The sequence below is a fragment of the Staurois parvus genome, unplaced genomic scaffold, assembly GCF_062004578.1.
Source record: "Staurois parvus isolate SC_StPar_1 unplaced genomic scaffold, SC_StPar_1.0 ptg000441l, whole genome shotgun sequence".
NCBI lineage: Eukaryota > Metazoa > Chordata > Amphibia > Anura > Ranidae > Staurois > Staurois parvus.
This window is the reverse complement of record NW_028318237.1, coordinates 52,735-69,362: the sequence shown is the minus strand read 5'-3', so window position 1 is coordinate 69,362 and position 16,628 is coordinate 52,735. Positions and strand designations below refer to the sequence as shown.

General features: G+C 43.8%; 1 protein-coding gene across 2 annotated transcripts in view; it reads right to left on the bottom strand.

Moving 5' to 3' along the window:
* Positions 1–1,289: 1,289 nt before the first annotated feature.
* The window catches only part of DNAI4 (dynein axonemal intermediate chain 4), a 56,509-nt gene continuing 41,170 nt past the window's right edge, over positions 1,290–16,628 (bottom strand). The window contains exons 12-16 of one of the 2 annotated variants that reach the window (XM_089687944.1): positions 15,513–15,637; positions 12,292–12,390; positions 8,194–8,420; positions 3,962–4,115; positions 1,290–1,408 (exon numbers count right to left, since the gene is read on the bottom strand). In XM_089687944.1, coding sequence (XP_089544070.1) covers positions 1,358–1,408; positions 3,962–4,115; positions 8,194–8,420; positions 12,292–12,390; positions 15,513–15,637 — 656 coding nt within the window. In that variant the 3' untranslated portion in view covers positions 1,290–1,357. Of the gene's footprint in view, positions 1,409–1,441; positions 1,796–3,961; positions 4,116–8,193; positions 8,421–12,291; positions 12,391–15,512; positions 15,638–16,628 lie in introns of those variants that run through there. The other variant, XM_089687945.1, reaches the window with a different exon arrangement.

The following is a 16,628-nucleotide window of genomic DNA, read 5'->3' as shown; positions in this document are numbered from 1 at the left end:
ACCATGGCAAAGACCAAAGAACTCTCCAAGGATGTCAGGGACAAGATTGTAGACCTACACAAGGCTGGACTGGGCTACCAAACTATCTCCAAGCAGCTTGGTGAGAAGGTGACAACAGTTGGTGCAATCATTCACAAATGGAAGAAAGACAAAACAACTGTCAGTCTCCCTAGGTCTGGTGCACCATGCAAGATCTCACCTCGTGGAGTGTCGATGATCATAAGAATCAGCAGGGGATCAAATACTTATTCCCTTCACTGTACATGCTGGTCCAGGAAGGTCAATGACATGATCTTCTGTGCAATCCAGTGTAATATTCTGTGTTACATAAAGAATAAGAAAAGAGTGCGCTAATTATTCACAAAAAATGCAAGGATAAATAATAGAAATAACAAAGTCCATAAATATAAACATAAATCCAGTCACCATAAACCGTGATAATCTGATATCAACTTAATGTCAATCTTGAAAACAAACACTCATGTGCAAATCCGACACCAGATGAAATGAATGCACTCACCAGAGCTATATGCTGATTATATTGTAAACAGCATGATAGCATTTTGCTCTGGGAGCGATGATCTGCAGGATATCCCAGTAGAGGAACAGCAACCAATAGTGATCCAATCAGCACATATGGAACAGCTAAGCAGCAAATGGCCTTCCAATAACATGGGCAAAGCTGGAGGAATCGGAAGAGATATGATGGTGCAGTACGTTTAAAACCAGTAAAATTTTATTAGTAAAGTATAACACTCACAAAGAAGGTGTCTAGCCGACACCAGCAATGACAGCCTCTATAATAACACATCCACGAGGGAAAAAACCAAGGGACGAACCTCCTGCACCGCGATCTCACAGCCGACAGCTAGAAGGAATGTCCCGACCTCACATCCACTAGGCCACATCCAACGCGTTTCGTCACTTGACGTCATCGCTCCCAGAGCAAAATGCTATCATGCTGGTTTATAATTTAATCAGCATATAGCTCTGGTGAGTGTATTAATTTCATCTGGTGCCGGATTTGCACATGGGTGTTTGTTTCAAGATTGACATTAAGTTGATATCGGATTATCACTGTTTATGGTGGCTGGACTTATGTTTATATTTATGGACTTTATTTGTTCTATTATTTATCCTTGCATTTTTGTGAATAATTAGCGCACTCTTTATTTATACACAATTTCGCCTTTTTTGGTTAGAGGTGCTGCTTATTTTATTTTATCTTGTATTTTCTGTGGCGCTTCTTATATTTGTTACAAAGAATAAGATAAATCTAGAAATAAATGTAGATATACAAATTCATTTTAATGTTTTTTTTCCATGATGTTACCAAATCTACTTGTCAAGGTATAAATTACAGCTGACTTGCTAGAGTTGCTCCGATGAGATCATATAAAGCGTTCACCTGTAAGAAAGAAAGAGAGATACCCTCATTATAGGCCGACGGACTGAATTATGGGATAGCCGGGAGATTAATCCAAAGGACTGATGGAACAAAGAGTGACGTCTGCCATAAAACAGCACTTAGAAGCTCGGAGTCCCATTTTACAGGGGAATTTGGAAAAAGGAAGAGGATAAAGGGCCTATAAATGCTGAAAAATGTGCAGAAAACACACAAAAAAATGGAATGGATTACAATGCAAGGAATTTATGAGCGTCTGTGTGTTTAAACAAACCCTTGTTGGCTTACTGGATACATTCAACCTTGTCATTACTTTCACAGAACAGATATAACTGTGGATCAGTGTGGATCTCTTCTGGGGCAGATGACATAGTTACATAGTTGGTCTGGCTGAAAAAAGACAAAAGTCCATCCAGTTCAACCATAGACATCTAATGCTCACCATACATGCTGCAATTTATAATTGATTCAATTATAAATGGTCGCAATAGAGCAATTTCTAACGAGATATGGTCATGTTTGGATGCTCTTCTGAAACCACATGGCTGAGCCCACCATGATACTGTCACCTGTAATGGACCGACTATCTGTAGCGGGGACGTTCCCTGTCCTGCAGCCAGATATATACAAAGGGCCATGATTGGCCCATTACAGGTACCAGCCTCCTGGCGGGCTTGGCCATATGCACTCAGAAGTGCATCCAAACATGCCCAAGTTCATCTCTATTCCTAATCAATTGAATAATCAAACTTCTCAACGCACAGATACCTCCTGATTTATCTTCAATGCCAACTAAAAAAATTGATCAATATATTTCATTGCATAATCAGTATCTAGACTTGGTTCTTTGACGTTTAGCACAGACTACATACAATCAGTAAGAACCAGGGGCGGACTGACAACTCATGGGGCCCCTGGGCAATAGAGGATCATGGGGCCCCTGTGTCCTTGCCCAAACTCAAAAAAGCCTATGAAAAAGGTACCAGGGGCATCTCATGGGGCCCCCTACTGACCCAGGGCCCTCGGGCAGTGCCCGAGTTTCCAAATGGTCAGTCCGCCCCTGGTAAGAACTGAGCAATACTTTTCTGATCAAGCCAGAAGACATGTCTCAGTCAAAACAAACATTTCTTTTTTCCAAAATGTGTCCCATTGGGGAGAACTACCTTCGCCTTCCGTTTTGTTAGATGCAACAGAAAGTAAGAGAAGATCTCAGCAAAGTGAGGGAAATCCCCTCTTAAGCCGAGCAGAATCTCATCTGGTTCAGCAGGGACTGGCCGAGATTCAATCCATCTATGGGCAAGCTGGATGTACCCAAATCGATCCATCAATCAACTTGGGTACAGCCAGCATGTCAAATTTTTACATGCGATTATTGCCAGCGGCTATAGCTGTTCTTCCGACAGGGATGGCTCTTTGCAACCCCCCCACCAGGAGAACACAACAGCTCCGCATGTGGGATTCCCCCATCAACACAGACAATCAAGCAATTTTCTTTCCTGCGACCAGTAATTGAAGGAAAGTAAACTGCATCATCTATGGCTGGCTTTGGGCAGTTCTCACCAGTATCCCCATTGGAAGACTTCCCCTGTATTTGGTTACCAGGACCAATAGAGAGGGAAAATATCCCTTGCAGGGGCTTAGACATCAATACAAACCTGACATAGGTTCTAAGACCTCTTTATTAAGTCCAAAACTAAAAAAAACAAAGTTTAACCCCTTGGCGCCGGCGCCTCCTGGCACTTTAAGGGTTTCAGAAGCCGGGAGGCGGGAAGGGTTTTAGGATCATGTGACCGCCGTGATTCGCTGTCACAACGGTCACATGATCGGGAAAGGTCCCGATCACAAGAGGAGATCAGGACATGCGTGCTGGGAGCGCGCTCTCAGCAAGTTTTTTTTAATTGCGCGCAATTGTGCGACCGCTCGGCGTCATTTGCGTGCGCTTGGCGTGAAGAGGTTAAAAGGTTAAAGATATACTTTAAAGCTGAAATGCAGACAAATACCTAAATATACAGTGAATATGATGCATGCGTCTGTTATATCTGGGCTTACTATTTATTCCCTAAAAGCACAATTTTCATATATATTCACCGTGCCGCGAGTCTGCCCTGCTGCATTGTAAGCACAGGAGGTGGCTTGCTTGGCACAGGCACCAATCAGAAGACACTTTCCATTGTTGTCAATTAATACAAAGTGTTTTTGATTGGATGAGGTGGAGAGACAGGCTAGTGATGTTACAATCACTACCTTATCCAAAGAATGTTTTGCATTTAGAAAATGCAAGTGTTCTCTAAATGGCACCCATGCTGAGTTATCACTAGAACTAATACCCCAACTGGAAGACTTCCCCTCTATACCTGTTCCAGTGACAACTATAAAACTTCAGCTATTCTATCACTTTCTGTCTCAGTGACAGTAGTCACCAGGACAAACAAAAAGGGCAAATCTCCCTTGCAGGGACACAGACAGTAATAGAAACCTACCAGCGACTGACTCTAAAAGTAAAACTATAATAGAATAAAAAAAATATTAAATACCATCAATGGAAAAAAACCTGACCTGTGATGCATCCGAACTTGAGACATTTCTCAGCGTGTACACACTAACTTGTCCATCGCTGTCTCCTATCAGGACGCAGTTTGTGTTCTTAGCGAAGAGCAGTGTCGTGAGTCTCACTCCAGGTTTGGCAGAACTCACAATGATCGGGTCTAGTCTGTACAAGACAAAAAGCTGAAAGTTGAAGCACAATAATAACAAATGTAGAAATATAGACTCTTAAAGTGAACAGTAAAAATAATGGTGTATAAAGCCGCCTTCTCAGTGCTTAAATCTGGCCAAAGACGGTTCGAATCTCGGCCAGCTTCAGCGGGAACCGGCCAAGATTCAAACCATAGGGAGGTGCCCTAAATCCTGTGACGTCACACCGCACGGCCCTCATGGATGGCTGGCGGCCATTTTGATTTCTCCTTGCCAGCCTTTCAAATACTGCATGTAAGTTTTATGCTTGTACATTATACCCCCGTGGTTTCCATTAAAGTACTACACTATCAGATTCTTCTGTGTTCTGGCTCCTTACTCCCGAGCCCCTCCCCCTTTCCAAGGCATATAAGGATGACCTGGTGGCCACTGCATAGATAGTGAGACAGGCTCCTCCTGCTGGTGAAAGGATTGCTTTCCCCCTGGTACCTGGAGACCCTGAGGGTGCGATACTTGCTTAGCTGACGCAGGCCAGACGACCCCCGCTGAGATCCAGTTTCCATATGTGGATGACCAGGAGTTGGTTATTACTCAAACGCGCAATAAATTGCGCTTTCCGGTTAGTGCAATCTACACTCATCTCCTTATGATGAACATGGTCACAGAAGTCACCAATTTTTTCACCACTTTGCCTTGAAAGCTTTCACTGTGCACTGCAGAACACTAATTTTGGATATATTTATTCATCATTATAGATCATATCTTTGGACGCTAACTATATTTTATCATCTTTTATATATATAATCAAGCAATGATTAGGATATTATTGTTTTGACTATCGCATTTTAGATCACGTTTCATTTTTAGAATACTATTAGCGCTGCATGTTTTATTTATATATTTACTATGGAGGCTTCTGGTGTTCGCCTTTCATGCTAGTCGCTCTTTTTGGTTTTTATCCAGCGCTCATATTTTTTCTGTTTTTTACTAAGATTCAAACCATGTATGGGCAGGTTGAATGTCCCCAAGTGGCCGAGCAATCAACTTGGGTACAACAAGCCTGTCAGATATTACATGGATTGTCGCTAGCGGCTGTTATAGCCATTAGCAATAATCACGGTCTTCTCCCAGCAAAGACAGCTTCCTCTGCACCCCTGCCAGAAGAACACAATGGCTGGATGCAGGAAAGAAATTCATACCGTCTATGACCTGCCTAAGATTGAAGAACGAGTAGCAAAAAGGTGTCTATTAAGGATTTAGAGTGACTGCCAACCCAATCAGCTGCAACGGTGGAATTCCTTGACCTGCAGCCACTTGTAACAAAGGTCCAAGGATGCAGGTGACGTCATTGACCGAATATATCCTCACAATGACTTTGTCCAAATATAACCATGAGGCAAGAGCTGGGACAAGGACTGGGCGTGTTGGGGATTTGGGGGGACAATTTGGAGGAGATGTGTGCTAGGAGGTTGGATTTCTGTTAGAAAGGCAGATAGGGTGGTGGGGGGGGGTGGAGATATGTGCTAGTAGAGATGATTGTAGGGATTTGTGCTGGGAGGGGAAATTTGATGTATGTGGGGTGGGGGGGCGGGGGATTAGTGCTAGGATAAGGGATTTAGGAGGGATTTGTGCTGGGAGAGGTGGATTTGGAGGGAGGGAGAGGATTCATGCTCGGAGAGGAAATTTGAGGAACAGAGGATTTGTGCCAGGAGGGGGGATTTGGGGAAGGAAGGGATTTAAACTGGGGGGGGGGGATGTGTACTGGAAGAAGGGTGATTTTTGTTTGGGAAGAATTTTAGCTTTCAGAAGGAATTTATGTTTTTGGGGTAGGTGTGAAGATAAGCAGGGCAGGGAGGGGATTTTTGTTGACACATAATGTTCATACATTTTGTGGGAGGGGTGCTGTTTGACATCTTCACCGTAATGACTTTGTCCTGGCACTGATGTGACCATTTTAGGTCAATGACGTCACCAGCAACCCTACCTCTTTGTTACATGCGCCTGTGGCACCTGTGGGGCCGGAAATTCCATAGCTGCAGCTGGTTGTGACGGTGGCCCGCTATCACGTGACAGCTTTTCTAGCTTAGTTCGGATGGAACCTTAGCTCATCCCTTGTGGCTATATAAAACTTAAAAAAATGAATAAATAAATAACGAAAACATTGTCTCCAGCCTCTAATGTTCCCGTGAGGCATGGAAGAAATCATTGTGTCTACTGGCAGAGCTGGGAGCTTGAAATCCTGTGAGAATGCACTTTAACCTACTGGAAAACTGCTTTCTCTAGGGATTTTGAACTCCCAGCTCTGCCAGGAGGCATGGTGACGTCACTCCTGGAAGAATTAGCTTTAAATGAAGTCCTGCTTTTTATTGTTTGTCAGATGGTTTGTTTATAAATGGCATTTTAAAGTCAATAATGTTGAGGACTGCAAAACAAAGAAGACCTTCCATTTGCCATGGAAGGTCCACTGCAAGGCAGAATGGGGCCATAGGAAAGGTAGCAGCTTTGGCCCCCACATCAATATGGATAGGCACTAATAAGCTTGTATGGGCTCCATAAGAAACCAACTACAACAAGTAGATCTTCTCTTATGAGGTGGCAGACGCATAGCTTTGACCCACCGTACCATCCTTGGATTGCCAAGGTTGCAGTTGGGCCCCTGGACCTCATTTACTAAGCTCTGGAGCAACTGCGCTATGCAAAGTGCACAGTCTATTTGCTTTAATAAATCAACCCCATTGTTTCCAGATACTGGAGGTGTATGCTATTAATTATCTTAAAGGGAACCTTTAGTGGGAGAAATGGAAAGGCTTCCATTGCTGATCACCTTCTAAAAAAATGACTTCCAAGAACTGAAAACGGCTTGCTATAAAGAGTACTAGAGTGCAGAATTTTACTTTAGCACCCCCATAGGTCACGCTGAAGTTTGGGTCACCACCTATTCTGCACTGAAGCACTGCCAACGTAGACCCCGATTACTAATATGACTCAATCCTTCCCCATCATTCAACAAACTAGTATCTGAGTCTATATTTTAGTATTTGATCCCTCAGTCTCAAATGGACATGTTCACAAAGAGCTCTAGGTTTGGGTGCTCATCCCCCTTTCTTGGTATGTTAGGACTCATGTACATGGGCAGTTTGGCCCATACAGTGTAATATTAGAGTGTTTTGGGCACAAGGGAGGCTCCAGCTCACTGCCAGCAGCTTTTTCAAATCAATGACTGGCTGAAAGATGCAGCAACTGCATGCAACCCTGAGCGGTACTCATGTTTATGGCAGTAGGTGTTCAGGGACGTATGCCCCAAAGGCAGGAATTTCACATTTGGGGCATATGTCCCTAAACATGAATACTGCTCAGAAAAGCATACAGCTGCCAAGTATTTCAGTCTATGGTTTGATTTTGACAGGGTGTTGGCAGCAGGTTATAGGCTGCATCGGGGCCTTCCTTGTGGAAAAAACACCTGTATGAGCCAAACTGCCCATGTGCATGAGCCATAAACCGGTAAAAACATCTTAGCTCTCCAGATGCAATGGGAAGGACCACTTGTACTTCTACACGTGCTGCAGAGCTGATTAGTGTGATGCAACTGAAAGGGTGGGAACTGACATTTGTGAGGGAGTCAAGTAATGAGTCTATGGGGTTTATTTACTAAAGCTGGAGAGTCCAAAATCAGACTCCCTTCTGCATAGAAACCAATCAGCTTCCAGGTTTCATTGCCAAAGCTTCATTGAACAAGCTGAGGTTAGAAGCTGATTGGTTTCTATGCAGAAGGGAGTCTGATTTTGGACTCTCCAGCTTTAGTAAATAAACCCCAATATGTCCTCTTCTCCCCACTGCAAAGAAAGGAGATGAAGACATCTGACTCTAATATTATAATTATTATTATACAGGATTTATATCGCGCCAACAGTTTGCACAGCGCTGTACAATATAAGGGCAGACTGTACAATTACAATACAAATGAATACAGGAGGATGAAGAGAGCCCTACTTACAATCTAAGAATCTCTAGTTTGCATTTTACCACCCTGGACTTCGTAAGCAAAATGTCACTTTTTCAAAGCAATTAAAAAAACAAAAAAAAGGATAACTTACATGCTGACACCTAAATCCCAGATCTCCACCCTATTCTCAGTCACTGCTCCAAATACCAGGGGCGAGGTGGGAGACCACATGATGTCATGGACAGCGTTTGTAGTGGCCGAGAACGTTAAGATGGGTTTCAGGATGTCCTGACGCCACAAGTGAATACTCCAGTCTGCTGAGCAACTGAGGAACACGTCTGGGCAGAAGGGAGACCACGCCAGCTTATAGACCGGACCCTGAAATGTGAAGAGACATTTAGATAGACGGTATATATTATTATAAGTAATTGGCTACAGCCATAAACTGAACACACATATGCATATAACAGGCCTGCCCAATGAAGGTCATTGCACTGTTGTTTTCAGATACAGGTGGCCCAAAGGGGTTGAATTTGGTGTGCTGCATCTCTAAGAGTGAGATGCTGATCACAGTCTTTACACCTCTGCCCTTCCATCGTAAAGTTCCACTTTAGGTAACACTTACAGGTCTTGTCCCTGCGCCAGCCTGTGAATGGACAGTGAAAGGAGAAGAAGCAGTCTGATGAGCTTATTCTGTCACTCTGCTCTCCCCTCCTATCAGCATGCCTCTTGCTAGCATATGGGAACTGCAGCACAACGGATTGGCTGCTTCTGCTGCTTTTCCCTCTCCCAGTTTAATCTCTGCTCTACAGAAATTCAAGAGGCAAATACCAGGTCAATTTCAGGCACTTTCCCTGCTTACATGTAATGATGTATGCCCTCCAGGGGATTTAACCCCCTTCCTGACCAGGCCATTTTTTGCATTACAGCCCTGCATTACTTTAACTGACAATTACGCAATCTTTACCAAGTAATTACAGACTTGTTAGTTTAACCTCTATAGTTGGGAAGATACTGGAGAGTTTAATAAAAGACCACATAGAGGAGTTCTTGCTGGAAAAAAATATTTTAAGCAACAGACAGCATGGATTCATGAAAGACAGAAGTTGTCAAACAAATATGATTTCTTTTTATAAGGGGGTGAGCAAGATCTTGGACAGAGGGGTGGGGTGGACGTGGTATACTTGGACAGAGGGGTGGCTATGGACGTGGTATACTTGGACAGAGGGGTGGCGGTAGACGTGGTATACTTGGACAGAGGGGTGGACGTGGTATACTTGGACAGAGGGGTGGCGGTGGACGTGGTATACTTGGATAGAGGGGTGGCGGTGGACGCGGTATACTTGGACAGAGGGGTGGCGGTGGACGCGGTATACTTGGACAGAGGGGTGGCTGTGGACGTGGTATACTTGGACAGAGGGGTGGCTGTGGACGTGGTATACTTGGACAGAGGGGTGGCGGTGGACGCGGTATACTTGGACAGAGGGGTGGCGGTGGACGCGGTATACTTGGACAGAGGGGTGGCGGTGGACGCGGTATACTTGGACAGAGGGGTGGCGGTGGACGCGGTATACTTGGACAGAGGGGTGGCGGTGGACGCGGTATACTTGGACAGAGGGGTGGCTGTGGACGTGGTATACTTGGACAGAAGGGTGGCGGTGAACCAATGACCCGAGTACTGCCAGGCGGAAGTGCTAACCATTTAGCTACTGTGCTGCCCCATTCCAAGTATTGGAATTTTTAGAAGAAAACCCATATCCATGCATTCCTAAAGCTAGATATACCTGCGCAGTATTCATGTGTACACATACGGTAATGTGAGCCAGTCATTAGGGTAACAAAAAAAATGGAGGAAACTAGAATAGTCTATTAATAATACAGGAATCTGGAAGAGACGGAGGAAACTAATATAAAGGAATCTATAAATAATACAGGAATCTGATAGAGACAGGGGGACCTAGAAAAGGGGATCTATTAAGAATACAAGAATCTGGAAGAGATAGGTAACCTAAAATAACAGAATCTTTTACTTAAATAGGAATCTGAAGGAGATGGGGGCCTAGAATAAAGGAATCTATTAATCATACATGGATCTGGAAAAAATAGGGGAACCTTGAATAAATCTAATAATAATTCAGGGATCTGGTAGAGATAATGGAATCTAGAATAAAGGAATCTTTTCATAATACAGGGATCTGAAAGAGATGAGGGGGGCTAAAATAAAGGAATCTATTAATAATACAGGGATCTGGAAAATATAGGGGAACCTAGAATAAAGGGATCTATCAATCATATGGGAATTTAAAAGCAATAAAATGTGATGTTGTAAAAGCAGAATGTCATATCTAATACAGGAATTTGGAGGAGACGAGGGGGCCTAGAATAAAAGAATCTATTCATCACACAGGAATCTGGAATGGATAGGGGAACCTAGAATAAAAAAAACTAATAATAATTCAGGGATCTGGGAGAGATGGGGACCTAGAATAAAGGAATCTATTCATAATACAGGAATCTGGAATGGATAGGGGAACCTAGAATAAAGGAATCTATTATGAAATACAGGGATATGGAATGGATAGAGGAACCTAGAATAAAGGATCACACCTCCCAATTCCCTTCATTCTGATACCACCTCCCGATTCCATCCACTCTGATCACACCTCCCGATTCCTTCCACTCTGATTACACCCCCAGATTCCTCCACTCTGATCACACCCCCAGATTCTTCCACTCTGTTCACACCCCCAGATTCCTCCACTCTGATCACACCTCCCGATTCCCTCCACATTGATCACACCTCCCGATTCCCTCCACATTGATCACACCTCCCGATTCCCTCCACATTGATCACACCCCCAGATTCCTCCACTCTGATCACACCCCTAGATTCCCTCCACTCTGATCACACCTCCCGATTCCCTCCACATTGATCACACCTCCCGATTACCTCCACATTGATCACACCCCCAGATTCCTCCACTCTGATCACACCCCTAGATTCCCTCCACTCTGATCACACCTCCAGATTCCTTCCACTCTGATCACACCCCCAGATTCCCTCCATTCTGATCACACCTCCAGATTCCTCCACTCTATTCACACCCCCAGATTCCTCCACTCTGATCACACCCCCAGATCCCCCCCCCCCTCTGATCACTCCCCACTCCCCAAGATTCCTCCACTCTGATCACACCCCTAGATTCCCTCCACTCTGATCACACCCCCAGATTCCCTCCATTCTGATCACACCTCCAAATTCCTTTCACTCTGATCACACCCCCAGATTCCTTCCACTCTGATCGCACCCCTAGATTCCCTCCACTCTGATCACACCCCTAGATTCCCTCCATTCTGATCACACCTCCCAATTTCCTCCACTCTGATCACCCGCCCAGATTCCTCCACTCTGATCACCCCACAGATTCTCCCAGGTCCATCCACTCTGATCACACCTCCTGAATCCCCACCAGACCCCTCCATTCTGATCACACCCCCCAAAAACCCCCCTCCCACATCATACACAGAATCCCCCACACATCTCTCCGGTCCTGCAGTACCAGGGACAGGAGAGTTAGCTGTGTCCCATGCAGGCAGAAGAATATCTCCAGCAGGATTTCCGGTGGCAGCTGTAGCAACCAGTGGAGGCCTCCTCCACCCTGACCTCCTGCCATACCCCTAACACCCCCCCCCCCCCTCCATACACACACACACATCGTGAAGCTTACTGCCTGAATACACCAGCAGGTAAACTAAAACCTCAATGATGCGCCCTCTCTCCTACTGAGGAAAGAGGTATTTTATAATGTTGCGCCAAGGGCAACTGCACCGGTTGCCCTCCCCCCCCCCATGCTACGCCACTGCCAACCAATGAAAGTGGCAGGCCAGGGACAGTAAAGCAGGGCAGAAAGAGCTAGGTGATGTTGGTTGTCCTCCAGCCAGGAAATCAGGCAGGCTCTATGTGCTTTGCTGTAGGTTCTAATGAATACTACAAGAAGCTCAAAGTGTACAGTAAAATCAGAGCAATTTCAAGACTGAAGGTAAGACTGGAGGTCAGTTTTATGTCCTAGACAAAGGGGCAGCAATATATGGCTTTTAAACTGCTAAAAAATACTTCATACTTTTAAAGATCAGAAGAGGAACTGAAGCCTATTACGGAACAGGGATCCCCATGAACACAGGACATGAGAATGGAGGTAATCCAGATATCAGCTTAGCCCAGGACAGTTGCGGTACCAGGAATCCTCACCTTATGTGCCTTGTAGGTATCCAGAAACTGTTCGTTGTATGAGCAGGAACACTTGTGTATGTGACCCTCTTCTGTACCAGCAAGGTAAATATTACAGTCCTAGAACAGAACATAAAATTGTTTATTCTCTTCCCTACACGTCGTTATCCACTGATGTCAATCAAAACTGAGTTGTAACATTAAATACCTACAATGTATTAAAGTCAAACTTTGAGTTGAACCCTTGAAATACACGGACTGTGGTCTACCTGCCCAGAGCTTCTGTTTTTCAATATGGCATTGCCATTGCCTTATGGATGGCAATCTTGTGTCCCTGAAGCACCAACGGCTGAGCAATATGAATGTGAAGGTTGAGAATTACCATGTAAACCCATCTTTATATTTGGCATCACCAGAAGGGTCAAAGGTTACATCAATGAAGGTTACATCACTGATGGCATCATCCCCTGGTCCGCTTTTCTCTCTCTTTCCTTTGTGATTGGATAATTACTAAACAAAATCAAAGTACACTGGATTGTGCAAAAGATGTAATGCACTTAAATTTAGCTTTGTAGATTTCCATACATATCACAGTTGGATGTACTAAGTTTGCAAGAACTAATACTGCAGGGCTGTGCTGTGATATGACCATACCTCCCAACTGTCCTCGATTCCGAGGGACTGTCCCTGATTTGGAACAATGTCCCTCTGTCACTCTTTCCTCCTCATTTGTCCCTCATTTTGGTCTGATCTATATAGCTGTTTATAAAAATGGACTTTCAAAAAGTGTTTAACGGTGCTAAACCCTTCATCTAGTTTCTAAATTGCATTTGTAAACTTCAAAAGCCAATATAAAGGAATAGTAGTTGTAAAATAAAGCACTTATGGGTTTAACTAATCTTTTTTTTTTTTTTTTTTTTGTAGAATTCTCCTTTAAGGGGGCAAGGCAGGGGGTGTGTCCTATGCCTCCATATATTTGCTAATAGGTGTCCCTTGTTCCCATCTCAGAAAGTTGGGAGCAGGGGCGGACTGACCATGTGGAAACTCGGGCACTGCCCGGCGGCCCGGGGTCAGTAGGGGGCCCCATGAGATGCCCCTGGTACCTTTTTCATAGGCTTTTTTGAGTTTGGGCAAGGACACAGGGGCCCCATGATCCCTTATTGCCCGGGGGCCCCATGAGTTGTCAGTTCGCCCCTGGTTGGGAGGTATGCGTGACCAGGTGAGCATGTTCTGATTTGATTCTGATTGATTCGAAATTCAGCTGATTCAATACATGTATTGGCAGGCTGGTTATACTGACGAATCTTTCAATTGACTTGTGTACAACCAGCCTGTTGGGTTTCTCCTGAACAATCAGTGCCACCAACTATAGCTGGTAAACCTGAATTTTGTAGTTTGATGGCAGCGAAGGCTCCCCAGTGTTAGAATACAATAACTCAGCAGGGAGAATCCCACCCCCATACGCATCGAGCATGTAGATGGGGGAATTGGATAAAAAAATTTTTCCCCATTCGACATCTGGTTGAACAAAAAAAAAAAAAAAAAAGATTAATATACGGCCTGCCTAACCCAGAAAAAGAATGCAAATAAGGACTTCTGACATTTAATGAGTTTCCTTATGTGTAAAAGTGTTCCAAAAAGTACTGAAGCCAGGGGATCAGCATAGCAGCCAAGTAATTAGTATCTTCAGATGTCAGCAGTGGAAGTAGCCAAATTTCTTAGTAAAGATTCCCTTGAAGTTTAACTCAGTGGCCTTTCTAATTTAAGCATGATTAAAGCTGAATTTCAGGGAGGTACTCTTTGTAGTTACAGCCTGGCCAATCCCTGTGGAAGCGGAGAATCACTGTAGTAGCTGCCACTACTAAAGGGATCCTCACGGTCTTCCAGGTCCCTTGCCGAGCAGCACCTTGCTATGTAATAACCACGGGGAGTCACTTGCTCAGCACTGGTGCCATCCAAAGAACACCTATTTTTCTAAATAAATGCAATGCGTTCCTTAATTGAATGAGATGGAGAGGCAGGGAGGCAACAACATATGAGCAATAGACAACAGCCTACAGCTTTACCTGTTGATCAAAAAATAGAAAATATTATTATACATTTCCTTATTACCTGCCTATAAAAAGCAAAAATCTTTTTTTTTTTTTTTAGTTCTGCACAATAAATTAAAAAAATTAAATATATGTAAAAGTATGATATGGGACCTGAAGGATAAGAACATGGAACAACTGGGCCTCTGTAAGGACGCAGAAATGATGCAGTCGCTTAAAGTGGTTTACAAACTATAGTGAAAAATGTTTTCTAAATCGATAGCCAATCCTGCCCTTTTCAATGGCAAAGCACAGAGCTCAGACAGTGCACACAGCATGCTGTCCTTTGGCCAAACTTGGAAAATGATATTGAGGATGGGCTGCTGTGTCTCCCCTTGTTTTTGGTGAGACTTTGACTGTATGTGTATTACAGTACCACAAGGGCCATGTTTGGTAATGTAGCTCCAGGCGCCTTGCATGCGTTTTGCATCGCACACGCACACCGGGTCACACCTTGTGGCATGCGTTTGAGCATGTGTAACCATGTGCAAGGATAGTCAAGGATGTGCATGTGTTAGTGTGTCTACCTTATGCTGGTTCATACACATGAGTCAAGAAGGGCATTTAAACTCCTTATGGCGGTCGGTGTAGTGACTCGACAATTACCTTGCTGGACTGCTTGCCTTACTTCTGCCTTTTCTGTTGCTGACACCAAATTTCCTGACTTTGACTGTGTTTCCTGACCCTGTTGCCAACTCTGCTAGTTTCTGACCATCCTTGGTTGCCACCTGCCTCAACCCCGGTCTTGAAACTGATTATCCTAGTCTGCCGCCTGCCTCAACCTGCACCTGAAACTGGCCTTTTCTGTGCCATTCTGTTTCCTCATTGTATCCTTCCTGTTCCGGCAAACCCCTGGTGGGATGATCCTGAAGGCCATGACTCGGCGACATCTTGCAGCAAAGTAGGCTGGTGGACTTGCAGGGCGCTCTGGTGAAAACCAAGGTGTCACTTAGCCTTGGGTGACCCTGCATCAACTGTCAGGGTGAATCTCGTAATGCTGTGGCACAGAGGAAAGCAGAGATCTTTTTCTCTGGCATTCAATCATATTACAAAATTAAGTATCTAATAGGTTGCCATGGGAAGCAGCACTGATTCTTCACACACAGCCCAGCGTGACGTTGTGACATAACAATGCGTTTCATTAGCTCATACCGCAGGAAGGAAGTCAAAACACATCCCAGGAGCCTGCCGGGAGATGAATGCTTCCCCTTTCATCTCTTTCTCTCCGGCCGATTTTTTCGATCGGTCGCTTCCTGTGCGCTTTAATCTCATCAGATCTGCCAGAAATGGAAAACAAAAATATAATGAATTTGTTTAAATAAATGGCATAAAGTACATATCAAGAATTGCTCATTTCTGATGTCTTATGTAACATGATACAGAACAGAAATAGATTGGCCATAGATGACTAGATCTTTTTTGATCAGCCACAAGGCTGAGTGAAAAAAAACCTAATGCAGGCCACAGACGGGGAGAAAACCGGACGTTTTTTTTTTTTTTCTTTTTTTTTTTTAGAAAAACGAAAAATCGGTCGTTCAATCAGCCGACGTTACCACCATTGGTAAAAAAAAAGTCGGTTTATTTTTGTCCCGTCTACGGTCGGCAATTAAAATATGCAGAAGAAGAAGAAATAGAATATGAATAAAAAGAAGAAATAGAATATGAAGAAGAAGAAGAAGAAATAGAATATGAATATGAATAATAATAAGAAAAGCTGCAACATTGTATCTATTTGTATCCATTTTGGATACAGATGTTTCTATTCGGATACAAATAGATACAATGTTGCTATACTTTTAAATGTCAAATATAATATTGGACAGAAATTCTTTTTATTCTTCTTCTTACTCACATTCTATTTCTTCTTTTCTTCTTATTCATATTCTATTTCTCCTTCTTTATATTCTATTTCTTCTTTTTATTCATATTCTCTTTTTTTCCTTTTCTTCTTTTCCTTCTTCTTTCATGTCACTGCTCATGCGCATTTTTTAAAATCGGAAAAAGGTCGGCAGATTTGTCCATCATTGCCGCGAAAATCGGCAGAACGACAAATTTGGCTGATTATTTTCCAGCAGGACCGATAATCCAAAAGGGCAAAAATCACTAAAAACAGCCGACCGATAACTGCACTGAAAATCTGAAAATCGGCTGATATTTTTTTTTCGCCCGTTTTTTCATCCCATCTATGGCCCGCATAACTGTTTCTCCCATCCACACAAGCAAGGAATCCTCCCCACTGTGCCATTGTATTCTGACAGCAGGGACTCC